Here is a 23,941-nt window from a genome sequence, read left to right as displayed (position 1 = left end):
TCTACATATTGTGCAACTGAGTTATACCAGATGTATGTGACATATCTCTGTAATCATTAACTAGTAAATAATTCACATTAGTAGAGGACACACCGTCCTACAAGTGTGACTGGAGCCCTGAGAGGTAGAGGACTCCCAAATTAACAGTAAGTGAATCCAAGCCAACAAAATGACATTCCAGTTGATTGGGTTAGTAACTAAATCCAGCCAGGTAGTACAACTGGGGTTGTTCTCCTCACTATTTGACATAGAATTTAGTTTCTTCTGTATGATAGGGACTTTAGTTATGCCAATAAATGTAGAAGTACTTGCAGTTAAATTATCTAGGCCACTACATGACAAATGAACAAACAAGAAAAGGGCAAACACAACTGTTTTGTATACTTTAAAGGAAAGACCGCTGTCATCCTGCTTGATCTTTAGGAGAATGTCATGTGTCATGGGTGCTGTGAGAATAGGAAGTACAAGAGCAGTTTGGCATGGTGTCTCCAGTACTTACAGGAATTAAAATTAAAATACAAAACCTAGCACTACACCAAGATTTACTAAAGTTTGAGTAGGTCACAAATCCATGATTTGTTTATACAGAGGAATGAGAGACCAGAGAACAAGTGAACAGTAAGAGAATGACATACTTGGCTGGAAGAAGTGGTTGGGGTTAAATATGGAAATCAATCCTGGTGTATCAGAAAGTAGGCTATATTTTTATTATTTTCTTTAATGGTGTGGTTTTATCTTTATTTGTTTATCCTCCAAATCACTTGTTTTATTGTTTTAAAATGTTTAATTTGCTAAACCTGAAGAATACATCTCAGAGGAAAGTAAGCAATTGTTTTTGTTTCAGCAAGGGTGCTAAATATCTTGGGTCTCATTTTGCAGGACTCCTACGATGGCTGGAGGTCTCTTCTCAATTGACAGAGATTATTTTGAGGAGATTGGCACTTATGATGCTGGCATGGACATCTGGGGAGGAGAAAACTTAGAAATATCTTTTAGAGTAAGTATGATGTAAGGGTGACTTTGAGCATCAGAAAGTCATATATGCAAGAAGTTTTCTTCCTTGTGAAAGTAGTTTCGTTATGCATGGGTCAGGAGTCATGCTATCCACAGAGGATGCAAAATAGATCCATCTTGGCCAGTTGATTAAATGGTAAGTATATCAGCTCAAAGACTAATCAGGCTTTTTGATAGCCAGAATGTTTTCTGCTGTAGCAAGCTGCCTCCACCCTAACACTACCATAGGAGCTCACCCTGTGCTGTAAGGTGCTTTTTGCACTGTCACTCTGATAAATCAGGGTCATGGCATCAATATGTTAAATTGAAGAATGTGGTACTTATGTGGGTTCAAACAGTGTAGCTTATCATATAATCCTAAGTCTTGCGAGCTCTTACAGTTTCACAAAAGGGAAAGATCTTGTATTTAGTATTGTAGTAGAATTGAAAAACAATAAGGCCAAAGCATTATAAAGTAAGAGTGAGCTGACACAGTATGCTGAATTTTTAACATGAAATTTATAGTCCACGTGGCACAAGCAGTGCCACCCTGGTATACAGTTTCTGAATACTTAGTTTTATGTTCTTTGCTTTCCATTTTCTTCGAATTTTGTAGCTACTTCATCAAAACACATGTACCCTAAAAGTACTGCAAATTCATTGTCTTTCATGATATTTCAGGGTTTATAGGTCCAAGTGTTGGTTTATGTGAAGGAAGCCCATCATTGTTATGAAATGCCAGTTGGTTTAAAGTTTAATATTTATGAAAATCTACCTAAAGAATAATATATGGAGACGAGACACTAAATACTATCTTTTTACTGAATATTTTGATCTTGTGCCTGTTCCTTATTATTTAATGCTTTAAATAACCTTCCACTGAGAAATATCAGACTTTTCTTTTTCCAATGCTGACTACCTTGCAGAGCCGCCTTTATAGCTGAAGGAACCAGTCTTTAATCTCTAAACCCCTGCTGACAGGAGTGCTTGAAGGCTGATTTATACTTCATGCAGAGATCAATTTTGGATCCACATGCACACAGAACTGGCATAAAGAAAATGAAAGTGGAGAGAGAAGCCCAGGCTTTCACTGTTGTTTTCTTTCTGCTTGTGGTCACACTGAGTTTGTGGGAATTTAGTTCAGAGGAAACTCAAGCCAAATCATTTATGATAGGACACAAAGAAGTTCACCATGTTACACAGATTGTTAATCCATTATTGGGTGATGCCAGAGGATAGAAGATGTCGTTCCACTGCTGATCTCTTATCTGTGTAAATTTGGACACTGTTAGTCTTTAAATTTTCTAAATTGAATCCTTTATGTATGTAAATGTCATACTGTAGTAATCAGTGAGAGGTTCACTGTCATAATGTTTGTTGTTGTTGCACCACCTCTCCCACCAAATATTCATTACTATAGAATATTTTACCAGCATTAAAAACTGAAGAGTATTAACCATGCTTTCTGAATATTAGTGCCAGATTTGTGAATGCGTTAAAGCCTTAATAAACAAGTTACTGTGAAAATAGCTTGTTAGTATTGAACTTGCTGGAGCCATGTATGTACAACAACATATTAGTAGCCCCCCACTTATACAAGTAGCCCCCAGAATTATTAATCCCTTTTAAAATGCATACCACTGACAAACTATTTCTGATTTTACCAATTTTAATTTGAACTGTTTGCTCACATGACACCTCTGATACACAATGGGAAACAGTCAGCTTATGTAACAAGGAGATAAACCTGGATGAAATAAAGCTAGATATAGTAAAGAACTGAGAATAAATCACTCGTTGATGCTGGCTCAAGTTCAAGAACCCGTGACTAGACCACAGTGTCTGTATGGAACACTCTGATGAACAATTCTTGTATGTACTCACGAAATCTGTCACACTTCTTTCTGCCTGTTATCAAGTCCTTTTAAAATAAACATTTTGAGTTCATTTAAGAAGTTGATTTACCCTTTAAAATATAGAAAATCATTTGTTCCGGTCTTATTAATAGTTGAACTTTAAATAATATATACAGTACATCTCAGGCTGGTTGTGGAAATAAGTGTTTGGGATGTTCTGTTCAAGAAGGCTGAGTTACTTGAGCATTTATTAATAACGTTAAATTACTTTAAACATTTAACAAGTATTACCACTTTCAGTGCTATTTGACTTTATAAACTTTCACTGCTTTCAAGATTTACCTTTGCTTTACCCCAGTGAGCTATGCAGACAGCATGACTCTCTCATCCAGGATGAAATATGAACACAAATATGAGAAAAGCGTGAATATAGGTAAGACAGAGTTAAAGAGATGTTGTAGAAGACCCAAGAAGATGATTTAGGGAGGAGGAGCTCCCAGCATTAAAGTAAATCCCAATGTCATCACCACTACTTTTTTCTACAATGGCTGCTTATTTTTATATAATATGTACAGTATTTCTTATTGTTTCCTTGCTTGTACTTTAGTAAGGAAGATAGATCTATTTAAGAGAAACCCAGGGTAAATATTTTTAGAGACTGTAGAGATGTTTACTTTAGCTTAGCGCAACTACTTTATACTATGATTAATGCCACAAAATGTCACTAAATGAAGATAGGGACATCCAGAACAGTCACTCATAATATGTAGTACAGAAAAGAAGTTGGAACACACAAAGTTGAAAATGAAACCGTGAATGATTAACAAAAAATATTACAGCGAAGCAGAAAGCGTGTGTCTTCCTGTTTTGTACTAGAACACTCGCTCCACAGAGTGAAGCTTGATGTTCACTGCGACTGGCAGCAATATAGACAGTTTAATGAACTCCTGCCCCCAATGGCTTTAATTAATTGTAATCACTGCTCACTCATTGACTGTATTGCAGCTCTCCTCTTCAGTGTCCTTGTCATTGTTTAGAAGTTTTTATTACCAGTGTTGTCGTCATTATTGATGATAGTTTTTATCTTTCTCTGCATTGTTAATGTTAACAAAATGTGTCTTACTCTTTAAGGAATATTTCAAAAGCATTCATCTGTCTATCTAGACATATGGTCCCTAGTTAACTGACATGTTTCCTGATAAAAAATAAAAAATAGCAGAATTAATAACCACACAATAATTCCAAGGCTTTGTGAATCCAGCATATTCTATTTTTATGTTGCTTTTCATGTATCATGTAGTGACTCATATCTTGCTTGCTTGTTTATTATTTGTTCCAACCTGGTGTACATATGCATGTTTTGTCTGATAGAAAATGATAGATTATAATTTAAAATTTAGGTCAATTAGCAAGTGTTTAGGTAAGTGTTTCATTTTGAATACAGAGAGCCAACAGACCCACAGTTTGTTTTGCTTTTAATGACAACGGCATCTTGGAAATAGTTTTAAGAATCTCATTCTCTCTTTGTTTTGAGTTTATTTTGGATTTAGCTAGTTGTGTGGTGGGTGACGCTGCTCCCTAAAGGATTGTGTAGCCAGAGTAAAATTCCCACATTCATTCATAGTCCGAGTGAAGATTGCTTTCCAACTACATCAACAAGTAAATGCAGGTTATGTTGACTAACACTTCTAAAGTGACATCTTTGTAAGCGGGTCCTGCAGTGATCTCGTGCCCTGTCTGGAGCCGTTTCATGCTTTGCACCCAGGACTGCCAGGATAGGCTTTCACCCCCACTTACAACCCTGTCTTAAGTACAGTATGTTACGATTAAGAAATCTAGTATAGAATTATATTCTTAGTTGTATGTTTGTTGATGAATGACTAGTTTGGTTCACTGACTGCTGACTCTACTGAACCTCCTAACTAAAGTTCTTTTAATCAGTTTAAAGACCCCCCTCTGTTGCCTCCTAGAATAATCTACACTGGCTCAATAACTATGTTTTCTAATGGGGTGTTTTGTCATTGGTTCTTCAGCTCTGTCTTAATTATTCTTGTTGTCATCTGAATTGATGAGGAGTCATTGTGCAGATGCATACTGGCCAGTTTGAGCACCTAGGATTAATTCTGACCTCCATGTTGCTTTCTTGCTCATTACTTTTTCTCCATGTTTTCAGGCTGTAATTTAATGAAAAAAGAAAGTCCTTTATTACTCATCAGCTTCATTTGTAAGTGTGAGAAGAATGCCAGTGCTATCCCCAGTATTCTAATTAGCAGCACAGATACGAAAAATAGAAAGATTTTGTATTTAAAATTAAACAATTTCATGTCACCTTTATTTACACATTTAAATATGAGTGAAAGTTAAGTTATTGTCTTCTCCTTTGATAGGAGCAATGCAGTGTCCAGTGATTTGGACTTTGGCCAGCAATTCTGATGATCTAATCTTAGTGTTGTCCTCACAAAGTCTAGCAAGCAGTCACAGCTTATATGATCAGGCTTGGCTCAGACTGCATCATTTTCTCTCAGAATTGTAGTCTGCAGATGATACAAGCATTTGTCTCTCTGATTCACTGTGAAGCAGCAGTTTAAGACAAGAGAGAGCTTGGTGAGTGATAGGATAGTATGAGGAAAATAATTCTTATTATGTTACTTCAGGCTTCAGAGTCTTAAAAAATACTTAGTAAATTTCTGGTAGATTAATAAAAATATACAGATTATTCTTTCATAAATGTGAAGATATGTGATGTATATATTATACTGGGCTACAAGTTATTACAACTCATCTCTATATATAATCTTCATTTGGATCTTGATCTTTGTTTGTCCGCGAATGAATTAGAAGAAGGACTAGATGGCAGTAGAGAGACAGCTAAAACATAGGCATTGCATTAAGAATCTCCTCCAGGCTTATACTACTGAAGACTGTAGTACTCCAGTCACACCTCAAAACACAGACATTCAAACTAAACAAATTGTTGTGCTTTAAATTAACTAAAGAGATCTTCATTTAGATCTTGATCTTTGTTTGTCTGCGAATTCCACACATGCGTAGACCACCTTCCAGTTTAGTTGTTGTTACTCACGGATGTCAACAATGTGCAGGAATAACGAAAGGGGTGGTGGACAGTGTTATGCTGGTTAGCTCCTGAGGCCTGGTTAGAGAATGAGATTGCCGAAGATAAAAGGTACGTGCCTACGTAACATATGAATGAAAGAAAGACAGTGGGTAAAATGAATGACAACGTAACAGCACGTTCCGGAAATTATTATTGTTACGTTGTAGCCGGCGAGTACTGCGCATCTCACAGTTGTACCGTGGCTTGCTCACATGTCAGTGAAGTGATTCCTATTTATGCTTTAAAGAGCCTGGATACCTATGTGTCCCCTTTTATAACCACTGCTCCGTGTATATTGCCTTACTCTTTGGATTGCCACAAAGCAACCTGCGAGATTGGAGAGAGGTTGAGAAGACATCGTGAGAGGAAACGATAGCATCGTGAAAACGAGACTGACTGTGAACGGACAGAAGCAGAAATGCTCCCACACCACCACATAATTACGATTCGGACAGTGATTCCGAGTAGGCCGTTCCTATAGAATCAATGTCCAAGGGTTTTCTTTTGTAATTTTGTTTCCCTTATAAAAAAATCATAATGCTGTGCGACGAAGGGCCCAGTTCACGACTGGCAGCCGCATTTAAACAGGGTGCCCTTCACAGACAACTTTAACACGCGCAAGCTAGTTGGGCGCACATGGCTAGTAATATATACTTGTAGAACATGATTCAAGTAATTACCAGCAAATGTCACTTTTTTTATTGGAGGGTGGCAGGTCATTATCAGTATATTGCAAGTCCAATGATCTCTGCATTTCCTCGTTAACTTTTTTAGTAAAAGTTTGGTTCTTGATGCTGTAGCCAAGCACTGCCTTTAGCAATACACAACCTTCTGGTTTATTGCAAGCTTTATCTATTTCAACACAAAATAGTAAAAAAAGAGCTATTGTAAGAGAGGCTCAGTCAAACAAGTATTTACAGTTAAACAGTATGGCATTTTTATTGACTTTGTGTTTATTATTTAAAACAAAGTCTAAATGGGAGTCCACCTGTCCATTTCCTACACATTCAGTTAAGGGTGTTAAAATTCAAGAAATTTGATGCATGTTTTGCACAAAGAATCAGAAATGTATAAACATTTACACAACAATCTGAATTTATTAATTTCAGATTACAGCAACTCAGAATTTGCAGATTTAATCTTCCTCTTACTACTGTGCCTCTAATGTCCGTTAGCATTGACAGAAAAACTCTACAGTGTATTCTGTGTTTTATGCTTATTTAAATGGCTGTGTACTTAAACACTGTGAAGGTGGGATGTGCAGCATGTGTTCTCCTCTTTGCTATTAAGGATCAGGGTTGCCAGATCCTGAAATAACTTCCAGCCCAGTGACAACTGAAAGCTTGCCTAATGGTGCTGTGCTCTCTGTAGACTATAATGGCTAGCACGTTTGGGGGATTGGTGGTACTCCCCCTTGGATTATTAAGGACAGAGAGAAGCACAGGCTTTGCCTCTACTGGTTTTGAGAATGATGACAAGTGTTGAAAAATAGCCAAGTGTGGTGGAAAAACCATGCCTCTGGCAACCCAGATTAGGATGGCTTTCTCTTTTTCCCATTCTTGGTCTCTCGCTCATCTGCTCTGTGCTAAGGCACATGCAAGTGGTAATGAAACAACATGAGATGCATCTGATTCTGCCTGTTTCTGTTTGGTTTATAGCTTATAAAAAGAAATATGAACAATGGATGGGATGAGGGCGGCACGGTGGCACAGTGGTAGCGCTGCTGCCTCACAGTATGGAGACTTGGGTTCGCTTCTCGGGTCCTTCCTGCGTGAAGTTTGCATGTTCTCCCCGTCAGGGCTGTGGAGTCGGAGACAATTTTGGGTACCTGGAGTCGGCAAAAACTTAACCGACTCCGACTCCTACTAAATTTAAATGGGAATTAAAAAAGTAAGTTGAAATGTCCCAATTCACAAACAGTCATAATGATCTACTTCTCTGCTGTAAGAATAAAGCCCAATGCATGCAGTGCATAATGTTACCACAAAACGAACATGTCAAGTAACCATGAAGCATGCTTTTCATTGACTGTATGCGTCACTATATGGGATGTAATGCACAGGTAAGGTGCGGCACCGCTTTCCATTGTGTCGTGTTCCACTGTTACAGGGAACTGTGAACCTAGCCTAAAGCCCCCCATACATTTACAGATGCACTGCCGATTTTTCGGCCGTTCAACGAGTCATCACGCGTCAAACGCCTGAAAAATCATCTGGTGTGTTCTCAGCCGAGAACACAGATCTCCCTACCTCTCTCCAGCAGAGGCTCGTTCTGCTGATCAGCTGGCCGGTGAGTGACACAATGCACTAAACGTCCGGCTGGCTGACAGAGGAGACAGCCACTGCAGCAGACAGAGGCATCACATTACTTTGGATGGAGGCGGTGGTCGAGATTTTCGGCAAGCTGGATCTGCCCGTCCATGTGGACACCTGCAATCTGCGGCCGCCAATCAATTGTGTTTGTCTTTAATCTGGCATTATAGTAGAGTGTTGGCTTCCTAGCCAGTAGTTCTGTGGTGAAATGACATGTATGTTGCCTTCCTTTCCTTCAATGGATGTAGAAAATACATTAGCATAGTATATACATACAGAGGAGTCGGAGTCGGAAGATTTAGAAACTGAGGAGTCGGAGCATTTATCTATCAACTCCACAGCCCTGCTCCCCGTGTCTGTGTCAGTGTCCTCCGGGTGCTCTGGTTTCCTCACACAGTCCAAAGACATGCAGGTTAGGTGCATTGGCGATCCTAAATTGTCCCTAGTGTGTGCTTGGTGTGTGTGTGTGTGTGTTTGTGTGTGTGTGTGTGTGTGTACCTTGCAATGGTTGCCTTCCCGGGATTTTTTTCCTGCCTTGCGCTCTGTGCTGGTTGGGATTGGCTCCATCAGACCCCCATGACCCTGTGTTAGGATATAGTGGGTTGGAAAATGACTGACTGACTGGATGGGATGAACTTTATTCAGATAGATAAGACTTATTTCTCCCATGTAATTTTCAACAGTCCTTAGGTTATAAGCATGTGTGTTCATGTTCTTTACAGCAAACACAAATTTGTAACTGACCTGTAGAAGGAAGGAATACACATACAAAACGTGATGATTCCTTTGCTTAGGGCTTCTATAAACTCTGTGTGGAAGGGCACTCCTGTGTGCCACTAAAACATATTTAAAACAGCAGTGGCTACAGTCACATTACGTCACTAGAATATACAGTTATACAATATACAATTGCTCAAAAACACTAACATTGACAGCTGTTCAATATGGTAATAAACACTACTTATGGACTCAACCTATCATGTCCTGAATCTTCAAATGTTGTTATGCTTCTTGTCTTAGTGTGCCCACACTACACACTCGATTCTTGCAGTTCCAGCAAAGCACACTTTCTCTTTACTTGGTTTGTGCATCACATGACTGTAACCTCACTGCTGCTGCTATGCTTGTGTTGTGAAAGTTGCAACTGCCAATGTGAGAAAACACACAGTATTTATAAATTCTGATTATGTGCGTCATTGGAGAGCTCAAAATGAGGACCAGGGAGAGAGAATTCCAACCCTCATTTTACCTTGGTAGAGGTTTGTTAGATTTGATTGTGCATTGGCTTCCCCTGTGAAGTGCCTTGTGATTGAGGGTAGGAGGGGAGAGGATGGGACTTGGGTGCTAAACAGTTCTTATTGGGTTGTTGGGCTTGTTTGGAATTTATTATTTATTTTTTGTTAATTATGTTTTGTCACTATTAATCTTAATAGTTCCTTATAATACGATTCAGTGAGATCAGCAGTAGTCAAGGATTAGAAACCATAAAAAGGTGATCATGACAGATAAATTGTTAGGAGTGTTATGAAATACCTGTTTTGTGTTGGTCAAACATTTGCACAGCCATTTTCTGATGGAGGTTTTGATGTCTGTTAGATTAATGCAAAGCAACCATTTTCAACTCATTTTTAAATTACAAATATGATGTTAATTAAAGTGACTTTCTCTTTGGTAGAACATTTTTGTACAGGTGATGTTGTTGAGTAGCAATCTAAGCTGAAAGACAGTAAGTATCCTGCTGAAGTAGAATGAACATTTGTTTTTCGGGTTTTGTTTCCCCAAAACGTAAAAGATTTTTAAGTTGAACGTTTATGAGTAAATCATATGTTTAGATTTAATTTAATAACTTGCAAGTGGTGTAAAGTCAAAGGTAGATTTTGAACAAAATGCAGTACTTCTACATAATATTGAAATAACGGGTAGTTCCACATGCCAAAACTATCTTTGAAATGCACAGTAAGTGACAAATGCCCATGAAATCATCATTATTTTGGTTTAAGAGTAAATTAAATACCCATCCATTAGCCAACTGTAGGTCTGTCCTGACCAAGCTGGAATTTAAACCCAGATCCTTGTACCTGGGAAGCAACAATACTGTTAATTGCACTAACCCTGTATTCCCTTAACAAAATATAAAAAATACAAAGATTTGTGTACAATATTGATTTGTTTTATATCCTCAGATCTGGCAATGTGGTGGCACACTAGAAATTGTGACTTGTTCCCACGTGGGTCATGTTTTCCGAAAAGCAACTCCATACACATTCCCTGGTGGAACAGGGCAGATCATCAATAAGAACAACAGGCGGCTGGCAGAGGTCTGGATGGATGAATTCAAGAATTTCTTCTACATCATTTCTCCTGGTAAGACCATTAATGCCCATCATGCAGTAAGCCAGAATGCTCTGGGCTCTGGTTAACATCATACTGCTCTTTAAAACAGAAAACATTTTACTGATCAAACAAAGCTGTTTCCAATAAGCTTTATTGCTACATATTTAAATATTCACCATTGGTTACAGATGAAAGCAGGTTATATTTTAACCAGGTTTGATAGCACCTTAATAATATGTGACCTTCAGACAAAAGCAAATGTAGCCATTTTAACAATCCAAAAACCCTAACTACCAGAGGCAACTCAAAAGAAAGGCTGTCTGTAGTAATTAAATTAAATCAATAAAAACCAGTAAACACATTACAGGTGAGGTAGTTATGTGTTTATTATTTTAAAAGTAATGCAGACTGTGTACAATTATATAGTAGAAGTCTTTTAATTTCATTTGAGCTAAGACTCCTTACTTTGATTGATGTTGTATGTATAAACCACTTTGACTGAGACAACTTCATTCTCCTCATCTTTATACTTGACTTTGCTAAACTGTCACATGATATGCTGCCTACTGTTTGCTGACATGCTAAGGTTGCTAATACTGAGTTTAATTTAAAACTATGGCTTTTCTACAACAGTTTTAGTGTAGCCATAATAGTCATCTGAGAGGATAAATACATTTCCAAACTATATCTCTACCATCCACATAAGCCCAATATCTCTCTATAATGTCTAAAAGGCAAATGTTTTTGTATTTTTATCAGATCCCAGAGTAGTGTGTTTTTGATTGCTTCAGGGTGTTGTTTTTGTAGAGATGCTTGAGGACATGCATTATTAAACTGGCAGTGTTAAACTGAATACTCGTCAAGGCTGGTTTATACTTGACACATCGGCAAAAGTGGCATCCAATACAAAGACACACCCCAGCGTGTAAGTGGCGTGCGCTGCACATGAAATGCAGCAATGTACATGGCACAGTGCATTTTTTCCAAAGTGGTGAATTTCGAGGAGAGTCTAGTTATGTGGGTGCCAGTAAAATGAACAAAGAGCTGAATAAGAGGCAGCAGGTCATCAAAGAGCACAACAGACATGCAAAAAAATCTGAAGTGCATCTATTCATCATGTCCGACTAGGAGACTATCAACGTGGCTGTTGAACAGGCTGCCCTAAGCATGAATGTGTGTTGATTGCACTTTGTGTTACGGTCTGCTTTTATAGCTCATTATTATAGGTAAACAAAAGACATATTTTTGGATTGTGAATATGTGTGCTAATTATTCAGGAGCTGATAGCTCATCCCTCACAGTGTTTAAACCTTTCATAGTTTATATATGCACACCCTCTTTTTATGTGAATTTCCTCTGGTGGTGCTATATTCCATCGAGAGTCCCTGTGCATTTTGGCGTGATTGGTGGATTTGCACAGTGTGTGCCCTATATTAGGCTAGTGTCCTGTCCACTGCTGGTTCTACCTAACATCAACTCTTCTGGAATGGTGTTGTGGGTACCAGGTTAAAAAAATTAAAGCGTGAAAGTTAAGATTTGCTTTTATTTAGACAAAACATTGTTAAATTTGAGCAATGGATACCATTTTTTTTTTTTTTTCCGGAAATAAAGTTTTTGCAAATTTTTCTTAAAAATAAACTATACTTGGTAGAATTCTCCCATATTAGTTATTGCAGGGTGGCACGGTGGCGCAGTGGTAGCGTTGCTGCCTCACAGTTAGGAGACCTGGGTTCGCTTCCCGGGTCCTCCCTTCATGGAGTGTACTTGTAATCCCTGCGTCTACGTGGGTTTCCTCCCTCAGTCCAAAGACATGCAGGTTAGGTGGATTGGTGATTCTAAACTGGCCCTAGTGTGTGCTTGGTGTGTTTTGTGTGTGTCCTGCGGTGGGTTGGCACCCTGCCCAGGATTGGTTCCTGCCTTGTGCCCTGTGTTGGCTGGGATTGGCTCCAGCAGACCCCCGCAACCCAGTGTTTGGATTCAGCGGGTTGGAAAATGGATGGATAGTTATTGCAAAGAAAATTTTGGATAGTAATTAGCCAGTAGCCATTAATGGTGCATGCCATGTTTAACCACTTAAACCACTTAACTTCTGACACAACTCCTACAATGCAGTAATAAGAAATATCCTATGCTTACTGCATGTTGATACTGTTAGTCCACTTGGGAGGGTTTTGATGGGGTATCTAAAAAGGAGTATTTTTCCCCAACAATGCAATTAATATGCAGTAATATGTTTGAACCTAAATTGTACACTAAATGGGCAGTGATTAACAGTATTTGAGCCTCTGCGTCTTACTGGATCTATTCTACAAAGCTTTAAATGGCCTTGCACTGGACTACATCAGTGACCTTCTCCATCGCTATGCTGCTGTTCGCCCTCTAAGGTCTTCTGATTCTAGCAGTCTTGTTGTGCCCCACACTAACCTGCACTCTATGGGTGACAGGGCCTTTAGCTGTAAAGCGCTCAGACTTTGGAATGACCTCCCTAAATTAATTAGATCAGCTGACTCCATTCATTCTTTTAAAAAACAACTTAAAACTCATCTGTTTAGGAAGCCATTTAACTCATTTTAACTTGACTTGACATTCTGCCCCCTCTTTCAGTCTTCCTGTCTGTCCACATGGTCAGTATAATTTGTGTGTGTGTGTGTTATATCACAAATGATGTTATTGCTAGGCTTTTCTTTTAGTATTGAATTTAGTATGTTACTATAATTTGTCTTTTATTCTAGTTAATTAATACTTTGTACATCCTGTATCTGTTTTAGTGTTCTATTCAGGAAACATTTGTATCCAATATTATACATACCCTGCTGTTTATTTCTGAGACTCCATGAAGTGCCTTGAGAATGGGAAAGGTGCTATATAAATAAAACATTATTATTTTGATTATTATCATCCTCCTGATAACAATGTTTGATGAGGTATTAGCAATGCAGTTTAAGGCTTCTATGTATGAGAATCAGGTTGTTTTATTTTTTCACATTATTTTTGGTTTAATTGGAAATTGTTTTTTATGAGTCAATGTTTATTTCCATAACAAACCAATTGGCCAGCCCGACTTCTAAGTGCACCTTAGTCCTCCATGTATCACATTTTCAGTACTGAATATTCATTATAATTTGCTGTTTGCTTATGTTGACTTCAATTAACAGCATGGCATTGTATAATGCATTCATCTGTAAGATTTCAAAAATGGAATACTGACACTCTTTATTTCCTTGCTTTTAAGTCACCTCATTGATGTTCCTAGTTATGTGTCAAATAAAATGAGCTCTCATTAAAATGGTACACCCTGCAATGACAATAAGTTGCTAATAATATGTTAATAAAAAAAACAACATTTTCCTTTCATTTTTAATGGAGGAAAAATGCACATAAATGAATTGTAAGAATGTAAAACCCCTCTGAAGATTGTAAAATTGTGTCTATAAGTCACAATTATGCTCAAGTCAAGAGTAAATGTCTTCATAGCAGCAGCAAAGCTTGGGCTGCATTAAGGTGGAGGAACTATGAAAAATATTCATTGTTAAAAGTGGGCAATCACCCTTCTGTCCACAGCTTGTTCCACTTACTTAATTACACGCTGCAGATACCATCAGCAACATTGTGTCCTGAATGCTGCTAAGCACCATGTATTACCAGAGTTAATGCACTTACCAGAGTGCCCTATGATCCTTATACCCAGTTTGTCCTCATATTATATGTGATGAGACCCCCTCTGTCAGTAACAAAGAATAGACCCTAGATGTGTACGTAGGAGTAAATTGTTTTCTAGTCAGCAGAAGATGCATTGCTCTCTTAAAACTTGCGTAGTACCTCACACAGCCTGCCTTCAATATCTGGTTCTGTGCTAGCAAAGCAACCTGGAAGAGCTTGCAGTAGAGCCTTGGTTAAGGAATGGTCCTAGCAGATAAATTCTTTAACGTTTTAGACAGATAGCTATATTACATGAATCCTACTGAAGATGTTAGACTTTCAATAAAACTTTAAACGTTTTCGGAAATCAGGCACCACAGGATGCACCAAATACCACCAAACAAACTAATATGATAACATAACAAAAATACACTCTGCCACACTACTCAAAAGTTTTTCAATGGCCGGATCAAGCCCAACAACTGTCTACAGAATATTAGGCATCAATAGAAAGATGATTTTATTGATAGCTGCTTTGTTTATAACGATTACGATGTTATTTTGTTTCTAAATTTTCTTTTCTTTAATTATTATGGTTTTTTATTCTTGCTACACAATTTTATTCAGCTTGCCCTCTCTGTATGTCTAGGTCAAATTTTGCAATCAATTTTTTACCGAATTCATTCAAACTTTACATGCATGCTGATCTCCAGTTATATGCAATATTTCATCAGTTTTAACCTGGGATTTGTACGTTAATTACTTTAAATTTAAATTTCTCATTTCCTTGTGTTATACTTTTAGTGATTACATATATATATATATAGTGGTGAATGGCTGGGGCTTTTGCCTCGAAAATGGAAGGACCAGGAGAGAGACAATACCTCTCTTGGGACACGAGGGTAGCCCACCTGTTTTACATCGGGGGCCACAAGATTGGAGATTGGAAGCTCAAACCTTCTTGGGCCCATGGCCACTGCCAGGGGGCACCTGGACAATTGCGGAAGTGCTGCCAAAAGAAGATCTGAGGACACCTTGAGTGCCTCCGGGTGTCCATGCAGTACTTCTGCCACACCCAAGAGTGCTGCCAGAAGCTAATGGGAGCGCATCTGGAGCACTTCTGGGTGCACTATAAGAGAAGCCGCCTCACTTCATTTGAGGATCTGGAGTCAGGAGGTGAATGACAGAGCTTACAGGAGAGGAATGGAGGCAGCAGTAGAAAGGACAAGAGAAGAGAGAGAAAGAGGCTGTGCATTAATTGTGGCTAATTTGGGCACTGTGTGCTGTGTAAAGAAACGAAAAGAAAGTAAAACGTGTGCTTGGGACTTGTGTGTCACTGTGCCTGTCTGTGACTGGGTTGATTTAACACTATATACTGTATATATATATATATATATATATATATATATATATATATATACACATATATATATATATATATATACACATATATATATATACACATATATATATATATATATACACATATATTTTATATATATATATATATATATATATATACACAGTGGGTACGGAAAGTATTCAGACCCCCTTTAATTTTTTACTCTTTGTTATATTGCAGCCATTTGCTCAAATCAATTAAATTAATTTTTCCCTCATTAATGTACACACAGCACCCCATATTGACAGACAAAAAAAAAAATTTTTTAAATTGTTGCAGATTTATTAAAAAAGAAAAACTGAAATATCACATGGTCCTAAGTATTCAGACCCTTTGCTCAGTATTTAGTAGAAGCACCCTTTTGAGCTAATATAGCCATGAGTCTTGGGAAAGATGCAACAAGTTTTTCACACCTGGATTTGGGGATCCTCTGCCATTCCTCCTTGCAGATCCTCTACAGTTCTGTCAGGTTGGATGGTAAACGTTGGTGGACAGCCATTTTTAGGTCTCTCCAGAGATGCTCAATTGGGTTTAAGTCAGGGCTCTGGCTGGGCCATTCAAGAACAGTCACAGAGTTGTTGTGAAGCCACTCCTTCGTTATTTTAGCTGTGTGCTTAGGGTCATTGTCTTGTTGGAAGGTAAACCTTCGGCCCAGTCTGAGGTCATTAGCACTCTGGAGAAGGTTTTTGTCCAAGATATTCCTGTACTTGGCCGCATTCATCTTTCCCTCAATAGCAACCAGTCGTCCTGTCCCTGCAGCTGAAAAACACCCCCACAGCATGATGCTGCCACTGCCATGCTTCACTGTGGGGACTGTATTGGACAAGTGATGAGCAGTGTCTGGTTGTCTCCACACATACTGCTTAGAATTAAGGCCATATATATACAGTGGGATGCAAAAGTTTGGACAATCTAAATATATCATATAGGAGACACACACACTGATATTTGAGAAGTGAAATGAAGTTTATTGGATTTACAGAAAGTGTACAATAATTGTTCAAACAAAATCAGGCAGGTGCATAAATTTGGGCACCGTTGTCATTTTATTGATTCCAAAACTTTTAGAACTAATTATTGGAACTCAAATTGGTTTGGTAAGCTCAGTGACCCCTGACCTACATACACAGGTAAATCCTATAATGAAAAAGAGTATTTAAGGGGGTCAATTGTAAGTTTCCCTCCTATTTGGAAAATCCATGAAGTAGAAACCATATGTTTGTATGGTTATTTTTATATATTTTAAGCCCTTATAAACTCTCCCACACTGTTAACATTATTAGAGCCCTCTAGACATGAAATAACACCCTTTAGTCAAAAGTTTAAACTGTGCTCCATGACAAGACTGAGATGGCAGTTCTTTCTCACAATTAAAAGAATGCAAACATATCTTCTCTTCAAAGGAGCGCCGTCAGGAGCAGAGAATGTCAGAGAGAGAGAGCGTGCTCGCTAAGAAAAGCATATAATCAAAAAATCAATACGTGCTTTTAAGTATGCAGAAGCACCGCGATAAAGCGGCATTTTGTAGAGGAGCGTCGTATTTTCTAGGCAAACAGCCCCTCTGCTCACACCCCTCCGTCAGGCAGAGAGAGTGAGAGAGACAGAGAGAAGCAAACAATCAAGCACCGCGCGGGAAGCATATCTTATAGCATTGAGGAGTTTTAGTTAATATGTAATACATGCTCTGATTGGGTAGCTTCTAAGCCATCCGCCAATAGCGTCCCTTGTATGAAATCAACTGGGCAAACAAACTGAGGAAGCATGTGCCATAAATTAAAAGACACATTGTCCGCAGAAAGCCGCGAACCAGCGAAAAATCTGTGATATATATACTGTATTTAGATGTGCTTACATTTAAAATCCGCGATAGAGTGAAGCCGCGAAAGTCGAAGCGCAATATAACGAGGTATTACTGTATGTATGTATGTATGTATGTATGTATGTATGTGTATATATATATATATATATATATATATATATATATATATATATATATATATATATATAATATATTGTGGAAGATGCCCGAATCACAGAATGACACAGGACACACAGAAGTCGCAAAACACACACTTTAATTTTCAGATTATTTTGTACACATTGTGCCCCAATCAACAATGCTCACAGTTTTTTGTTTTGTCTTTTACTGTGTTTTCTTTCTCTTTTCCTGCAACCTTCACTCCTCTCCTGCAAGCTTTTTCCTCTGCCTCCTGAGTCTGGCTCCCTGAATGGAGTGAGGCGGGCCCCATTTATAGTTCACCCAGGTGTGCTCCAGGTTAGGAGTTTCCTGACGTTCTTCTTGCACCACTTCCTGGGGTGGTGGAAGTGCTGCAGTCCAAGGCTCTAGGATTGTCCAAATGCCCCCTGGCGGTGGCCATGGTCCCCCAACAGGCTTGAGCTTCCAAGCGTTAGTCCTTTGGCCCCGATGCAAACCAGGGGGGCTGCCCTCTCGTGTCCCGGGGAAGGTATGACTGTTGACATGTCCCCTCCCCCAGTCCTCTCATCTGAAGGGTGTCCCGCCCTTGTAAGGCCCCTGGCCATCTACCACTATATATATATATATATATATATATATATATATATATATATATATATATGTATATGTATATGTATGTATATATATATATATACTAATAAAAGGCAAAGCCCTCACTCACTCACTGACTCACTCACTCACTGACTCATCACTAATTCTCCAACTTCCCGTGTGGGTGGAAGGCTGAAATTTGGCAGGTTCATTCCTTACAGCTTCCTTACAAAAGTTGGGCAGGTTTTATATCGAAATTCTACGCGTAATGGTCATAACTGGAAGCTGTTTTCTCCATTTACTGTAATGGAGATGAGCTTGAACGCCGTGGGGGAGTTTGTGTGACATCATCACGCCTCACGTAATCACGCAGTACATAGAAAACCAGGAAGACCTCAAAAGCGCTGAAGAAAACATGCATTATATAATTGAGAAGGCAGCGAAACAATAAGAAGCGAGCGAGTGACATATACAACCATATTCATGAGTTCTGCTACTTCGGAAACAAAGCACGATGTAAACCTACACTTTAAATTAAGTTCATAGACAGGCTGCGCTGGCGTTTGTAATTTAGTGCCTGCCCATATAAGGCCGTCCGTCAGCGGCAATCCAATAGCAAACTGCCACTAAATATTCACGGGTGAAGGACTGTGCTTATGCAGAGGAAGATGAGATGGTCAGGGTGGTGTTTGACACAAACTCAGCGAAACTGCGAGAGAAAGTTTTAAGTGCCAGGACTAAGGTAACATTAAATACAGCCATGGACATAGCACGACATGGCACCAGCACAGCTGGGAACCTTCGATGCATGTACACCGAGCGGCTCACGTGAACTGGCGCGTGCACAGATAAAAGCAACAGTTCCAAAGAGCTGAACAAAACCGAATTACACAATTGAAAAGGCAGCAAAAATATGAAGCGCGTCTGATACATACAAGCATATTCATAAATCCAGCTACTGCGGAAACAAAGCACACGGTGGAAAAAGTCAATGTCCCGCTAAAGGAAGACAGTGTAAAAAACCCGTGCATGCAGTGTGTCAGGTCTCAGATAAAGAAGAAGACGAGCTGTTTATTGATGCAGTAAGAAACGAATCGATGAATGAAACCTGTCATCTTTACAGCGATTGACAAACACGGAATGTAACTTGAACACAACACATCCTACAAATACGAACCTGATTGAAAGAAATAATGATAATCAAATCCTTGATGACAGCAACACTCAGTAACACTCACAAAACAAATACTGTATATTGACAGTCATGTTACGTTATTTTTAAAATGTTCCCTTTTCTTTTCTAGCTTTTTTAACACACTACTTCTGTGCTGCGATACGCGGGTATATATATATGTATATATATATCCCGATCTACATACTCGAATAATGGATACTTTATTAGCCATCAATGATTGTTTTGGTAAAGCCATACTCAGTGTATTCATTAGATGAGCGGTAAAAAGTAAGAGCGAGGGAGGATGACTTATTGAGGCATGCAGGCTGTAGTCTTGCGTCAACTCTATCTGAATTGCGATCACATTTGAAAAATATATCTTTTCAAGTTCTATTTAGTCCATATGTGTCAAACTCAAGGGCGCGGGCCACATCCGCCCGGCGTAATTATATCCGCCCATCATTTTATATACTGTATTATTGTTATTAATGGCCCGGTATATGAAGCGCTGGTAACACAATAAACTACAGATCCCATAATGCAGCGCTTCAGCTGCCTTGCCGAACACTTACGCGTTAATCAAGTCTACCTTATGATGCTGCAAGTTATTGCGAAGCTAGCTCACACGATGCTGAAGAGAAAAGTTGATTCTGAAAATAGAGCCTTTAAAACCGATGGGAGGCTGAGTATATGTTTACTGAACCCGTGTGTCTCATTTGTGGAGCTAATGTGGCTGTAATTACAGAATTTAATCTAAGACGGCACTATGACACAAAACATCAGGGTAACCTGAAAGACCTGAATGCAATGCAGAAGATACAGAAAGCAGAAGAATTAAATAAGAATCTGACACTTCAGCGGACGTTTTACCCGTGCACAATCACAAAGTGATTTCAAGTGAAGCTGCTTTTATGGGAGACACAAATGCACCAGTGCACCTTGCCCCACTTTCCCTGTTGCCAAGTAATGTTAAACCAAGTCGTCACTACGGTGTTCCCAAATCGCACTTTGCTGATAAACTGAGCGCACTGAGTTTGCACGGCGCTTTGGTGACTTTGAAGAACAAAAAGTCCGTCTACATGCGGCTCGAACCTTGTGCATGTTTGGTAGCACATATCTGTGTGAGAAGCTCTTCTCAGTGATAAAGACTAACAAAACAGCACACAGGAGTCGCCTCACTGATGAGCACCTGCAATCCATCCTGAGAATCTCCACAACACAGAACCTCACACCAAACAGAAACGAACCTGTGCCAAAAAAGATGCCAGGCGTCCAGCTCTAAAATGACATATGAGCAAAGACAACTGAATGATTTGATTTGTTATTGCTGAAAGGAACACATTTTATTTATATTTCCAGGTTTTGTTATGCAGCATGTTCATATTTGAATTTGTATAATTTTGACAGGATATATTTTTATGGAGAGCAAAATCTTTTGGGATATTTAAAATCTAAGTTTATTTTTATATAAAATTACATAAGAGTAAAGAAATTTGAATGTTTGTTCTTTTAACGTTTACTTTATTTCTAACTTGTATAATTTAGACAGGATATATTTTTATGGAGAGCAAAATATTATAAGTTGTTTAAGGTTTGAGTTGATTTATTCAGAATAATATTCCTGTCTGTTTTACCATTCCTACCAAAGATATTTCTGTCGACTAAATAAAAATTCCTTCTATTTAAAATTTAAATAGAACTTGAACAAATACGATAGTTCATAATATCCACGCAGACTTGCACGTAAGAGCGGGAGTTATCCGTTTTAACAAGCAGCGTATTGCACTGATACGAAATAGCTGTGTGTGTATGTGTGTATGTATATGTGTATATGTATATATATGTTTGTGTGTGTGTAAATATATATATATATATATATATATATATATATATATGACAGCAACACTCATCACTCACAACAGTGACAAAACAATTACATTGACAATCATGTTACGTTATTTTCAAAATGTTTCCTTTTCTTTTCATTGCTTCTTTAACACACTACTTCTCCTGGTTGGTATTTTGATATATATATATATATATATATATATATATATATATATACATATATACATACACATACACACACACACAGTTAGGTCCATAAAAATTTTTGGACAGAGACAACTTTTTTCTCATTTTGGTTCTGTACATTACCACAATAAATTTTAAATGAAACAACTCAGATGCAGTTGAAGTGCAGACTTTGAGCTTTAATTCAGTGGGTTAAACAACACGATTGCATAAAAAATGTGAGGCAATTAAAGCATTTTTTTAACACAATCCCTTTATTTCAGGGGCTCAAATTAATTGGACAAATTAAATAACTGGAAATAAAATGTTTATTTCTAATACTTGGTTGAAAACCCTTTGCTGGCAATGACAGCCTGAAGTCTTAAGCTCATGGACATCACCAGATGCTGGGTTTCCTCCTTTTTAATGCTTTGCCAGGCCTTTACTGCAGCGGCTTTCAGTTGCTGTTTGTTTGTGGACCTTTCTGTCTGAAGTTTAGTCTTCAACAAGTGAAATGCATGCTCAATTGGGTTAAGATCAGGTGACTGACTTGGCCATTTAAGAATTTTCCACTTCTTTGCTTTCATAAACTCCTGGGTTGCTTTGGCTGTATGTTTTGGGTCATTGTCCTTCTGTATCATGAAACGTCGCCCAATCAATTTGACTGCATTTAGCTGGATTTGAGCAGACTGTATGTCTCTGAACACCACAGAATTCATTCGGCTGCTTCTGTCCTGTGTCACATCATCAATAAACACTAGTGTCCCAATGCCACTGGCAGCCATGCACGCCCAAGCCATCACACTGCCTGCCTCCACCGTGTTTTACAGATGATGTGGTATACTTTGGATAATGAGCTTTTCCACGCCTTCTCCATACTTTTTCTTGCCATCATTCTGGTAGAGGTTGATCTTGGTTTCATCTGCCCAAAGAATGTTTTTCCAGAACTGTGTTGCTTTTTTAGATGTTTTTTTAGCAAAGTCCAATCTAGCCTTTCTGTTCTTGAGGCTTATGAGTGGATTGCACCTTGCAGTGTACCCTCTGTATTTCCTTTCATGCAGTCTTCTCTCTATGGTAGACTTGGATATCGATACGCCGACCCCCTGTAGAGTGTTGTTCACTTGGTTGGCTGTTGTGAAGGGGTTTCTCTTCACCATGAAAATGATTCTGCGATCATCCACCACTGTTGTCTTCTGTGGACGTGCAGGTCTTTTTGCGTTGCTGAGTTCACCAGTGCTTGCTTTCTTTTCCAGGATCTACCAAACTGTAGATTTTGCCTCTCGTAATATTGTAGCAATTTCCCAGATGGGTTTTTTCTGTTTTCGCAACTTAAGGATGGCTTCTTTCACCTGCATGGAGAGCTCCTTTGACCGCATGTTGTTTGTTCACAGTAAAATCTTCCACATGCAAGCAATTTTTTTTTTTTTTTTTTTTCCCCCAATACTGTGTAATGTACCTGGTTACTGTGTAATAGTATTATGATGCCAGTCACCTACAGACTCCTTGTTCCCACATGGGAGTCTGTTGAACCAACACTGTTGATAATTATGACTGAGATGAGCTGAGAAATCGAAGCCAGGGGATGGTGGAAAGTGCTCAAGTGCTTTTGTTAAAAACATTCAAAAGTAAAACCAAAAGTGACTATTGTGCAGTGTTCAGAAACATACAGTACCCAAATGAATAGTAAATTCATAAAACCAGTGAAACGCGAGGATAAAATCCATAATAAATAAATCCGTTAAAATAGAGGTTAAAATGCAGTCTTTCTCCTTGCCCGATTGCAGCACACCACCTTCTGTCTCCCCAGTTCATCCTTTACGGGCGTTGCTGGCGGAGCCTTTGCAGCACAAACTGCTTTCTGCCAACTCCTGTCTTTGGTGCCATCACACTGCACAGCCAGACCATCCGAGGTCGGCACACCTCCCGTCTCCCTTCGCACTCACTCAGTCGCTCCTCAGATCCATTGGGAGTTCTTACATTTCGCTCGCCCCACTCTACATGCTTAATCAGTGGGATGAACCAGGCCCTAGATCGCCTCAGCCTGCGCTTCCTCACAGAGGAACGTGCTGCCTTCACTGTCCTGGTGTCTGTATTGTCTCGCATGACAGCCTTTTCCCTTCTTTTCTTTTCTGCTTTCCCTTATCCTGCTGGCCTATAAATATACATCTCCATGAGCGCAGCGCCTTATTCACATGCCGCAGTAAGCCGATGAAGCAATAGAGAACGATTGGGTGCGACTCCCCCCAATCAACTCATCAACTCTCTGCAGTTGTGGAATCGCGCCCACGGAGACAGACACGGTGAACTGGATTTAAAAACGGACTTTTTTTTTTTTAAGATGCCACTATACCACAAATAGCATTATAAATAGTATATAGTATTGTTACTGGAAGTTGCACTATTATTTATTTTACTGTTATTATTTGTTAGTTTGGGCGGCACGGTGGCGCAGCGGTAGCGCTGCTGCCTCGCAGTTAGGAGACCTTGGTTCGCTTCCCAGGTCCTCCCTGCGTGGAGGTTGCATGTTCTCCCAGTGTCTGCGTGGGTTTTCTCTGGGCGCTCCGGTTTCCTCCCAC

The 23,941-nt window shown here is 39.0% G+C and overlaps 1 protein-coding gene across 2 annotated transcripts in view; it reads left to right on the top strand.

Annotated features, from left to right (window-relative positions):
* galnt1 (UDP-N-acetyl-alpha-D-galactosamine:polypeptide N-acetylgalactosaminyltransferase 1) overlaps nt 1-23,941 on the top strand; it is a 507,921-nt gene that overhangs the window by 423,532 nt on the left and 60,448 nt on the right. For both annotated transcript variants that reach the window (XM_039737531.1, XM_039737532.1), the window contains 2 exons: nt 880-997; nt 10,460-10,640. In XM_039737531.1, the coding sequence (XP_039593465.1) occupies nt 880-997; nt 10,460-10,640 (299 nt within the window). The remainder of the gene's footprint in view (nt 1-879; nt 998-10,459; nt 10,641-23,941) is intronic.

This window comes from Polypterus senegalus, chromosome 15 (genome assembly GCF_016835505.1).
Source record: "Polypterus senegalus isolate Bchr_013 chromosome 15, ASM1683550v1, whole genome shotgun sequence".
Classification (NCBI taxonomy): Eukaryota; Metazoa; Chordata; class Cladistia; order Polypteriformes; family Polypteridae; genus Polypterus; species Polypterus senegalus.
Note: the sequence above shows the minus strand (reverse complement) of the source record. Positions and strands in the feature narration are given on the sequence as shown.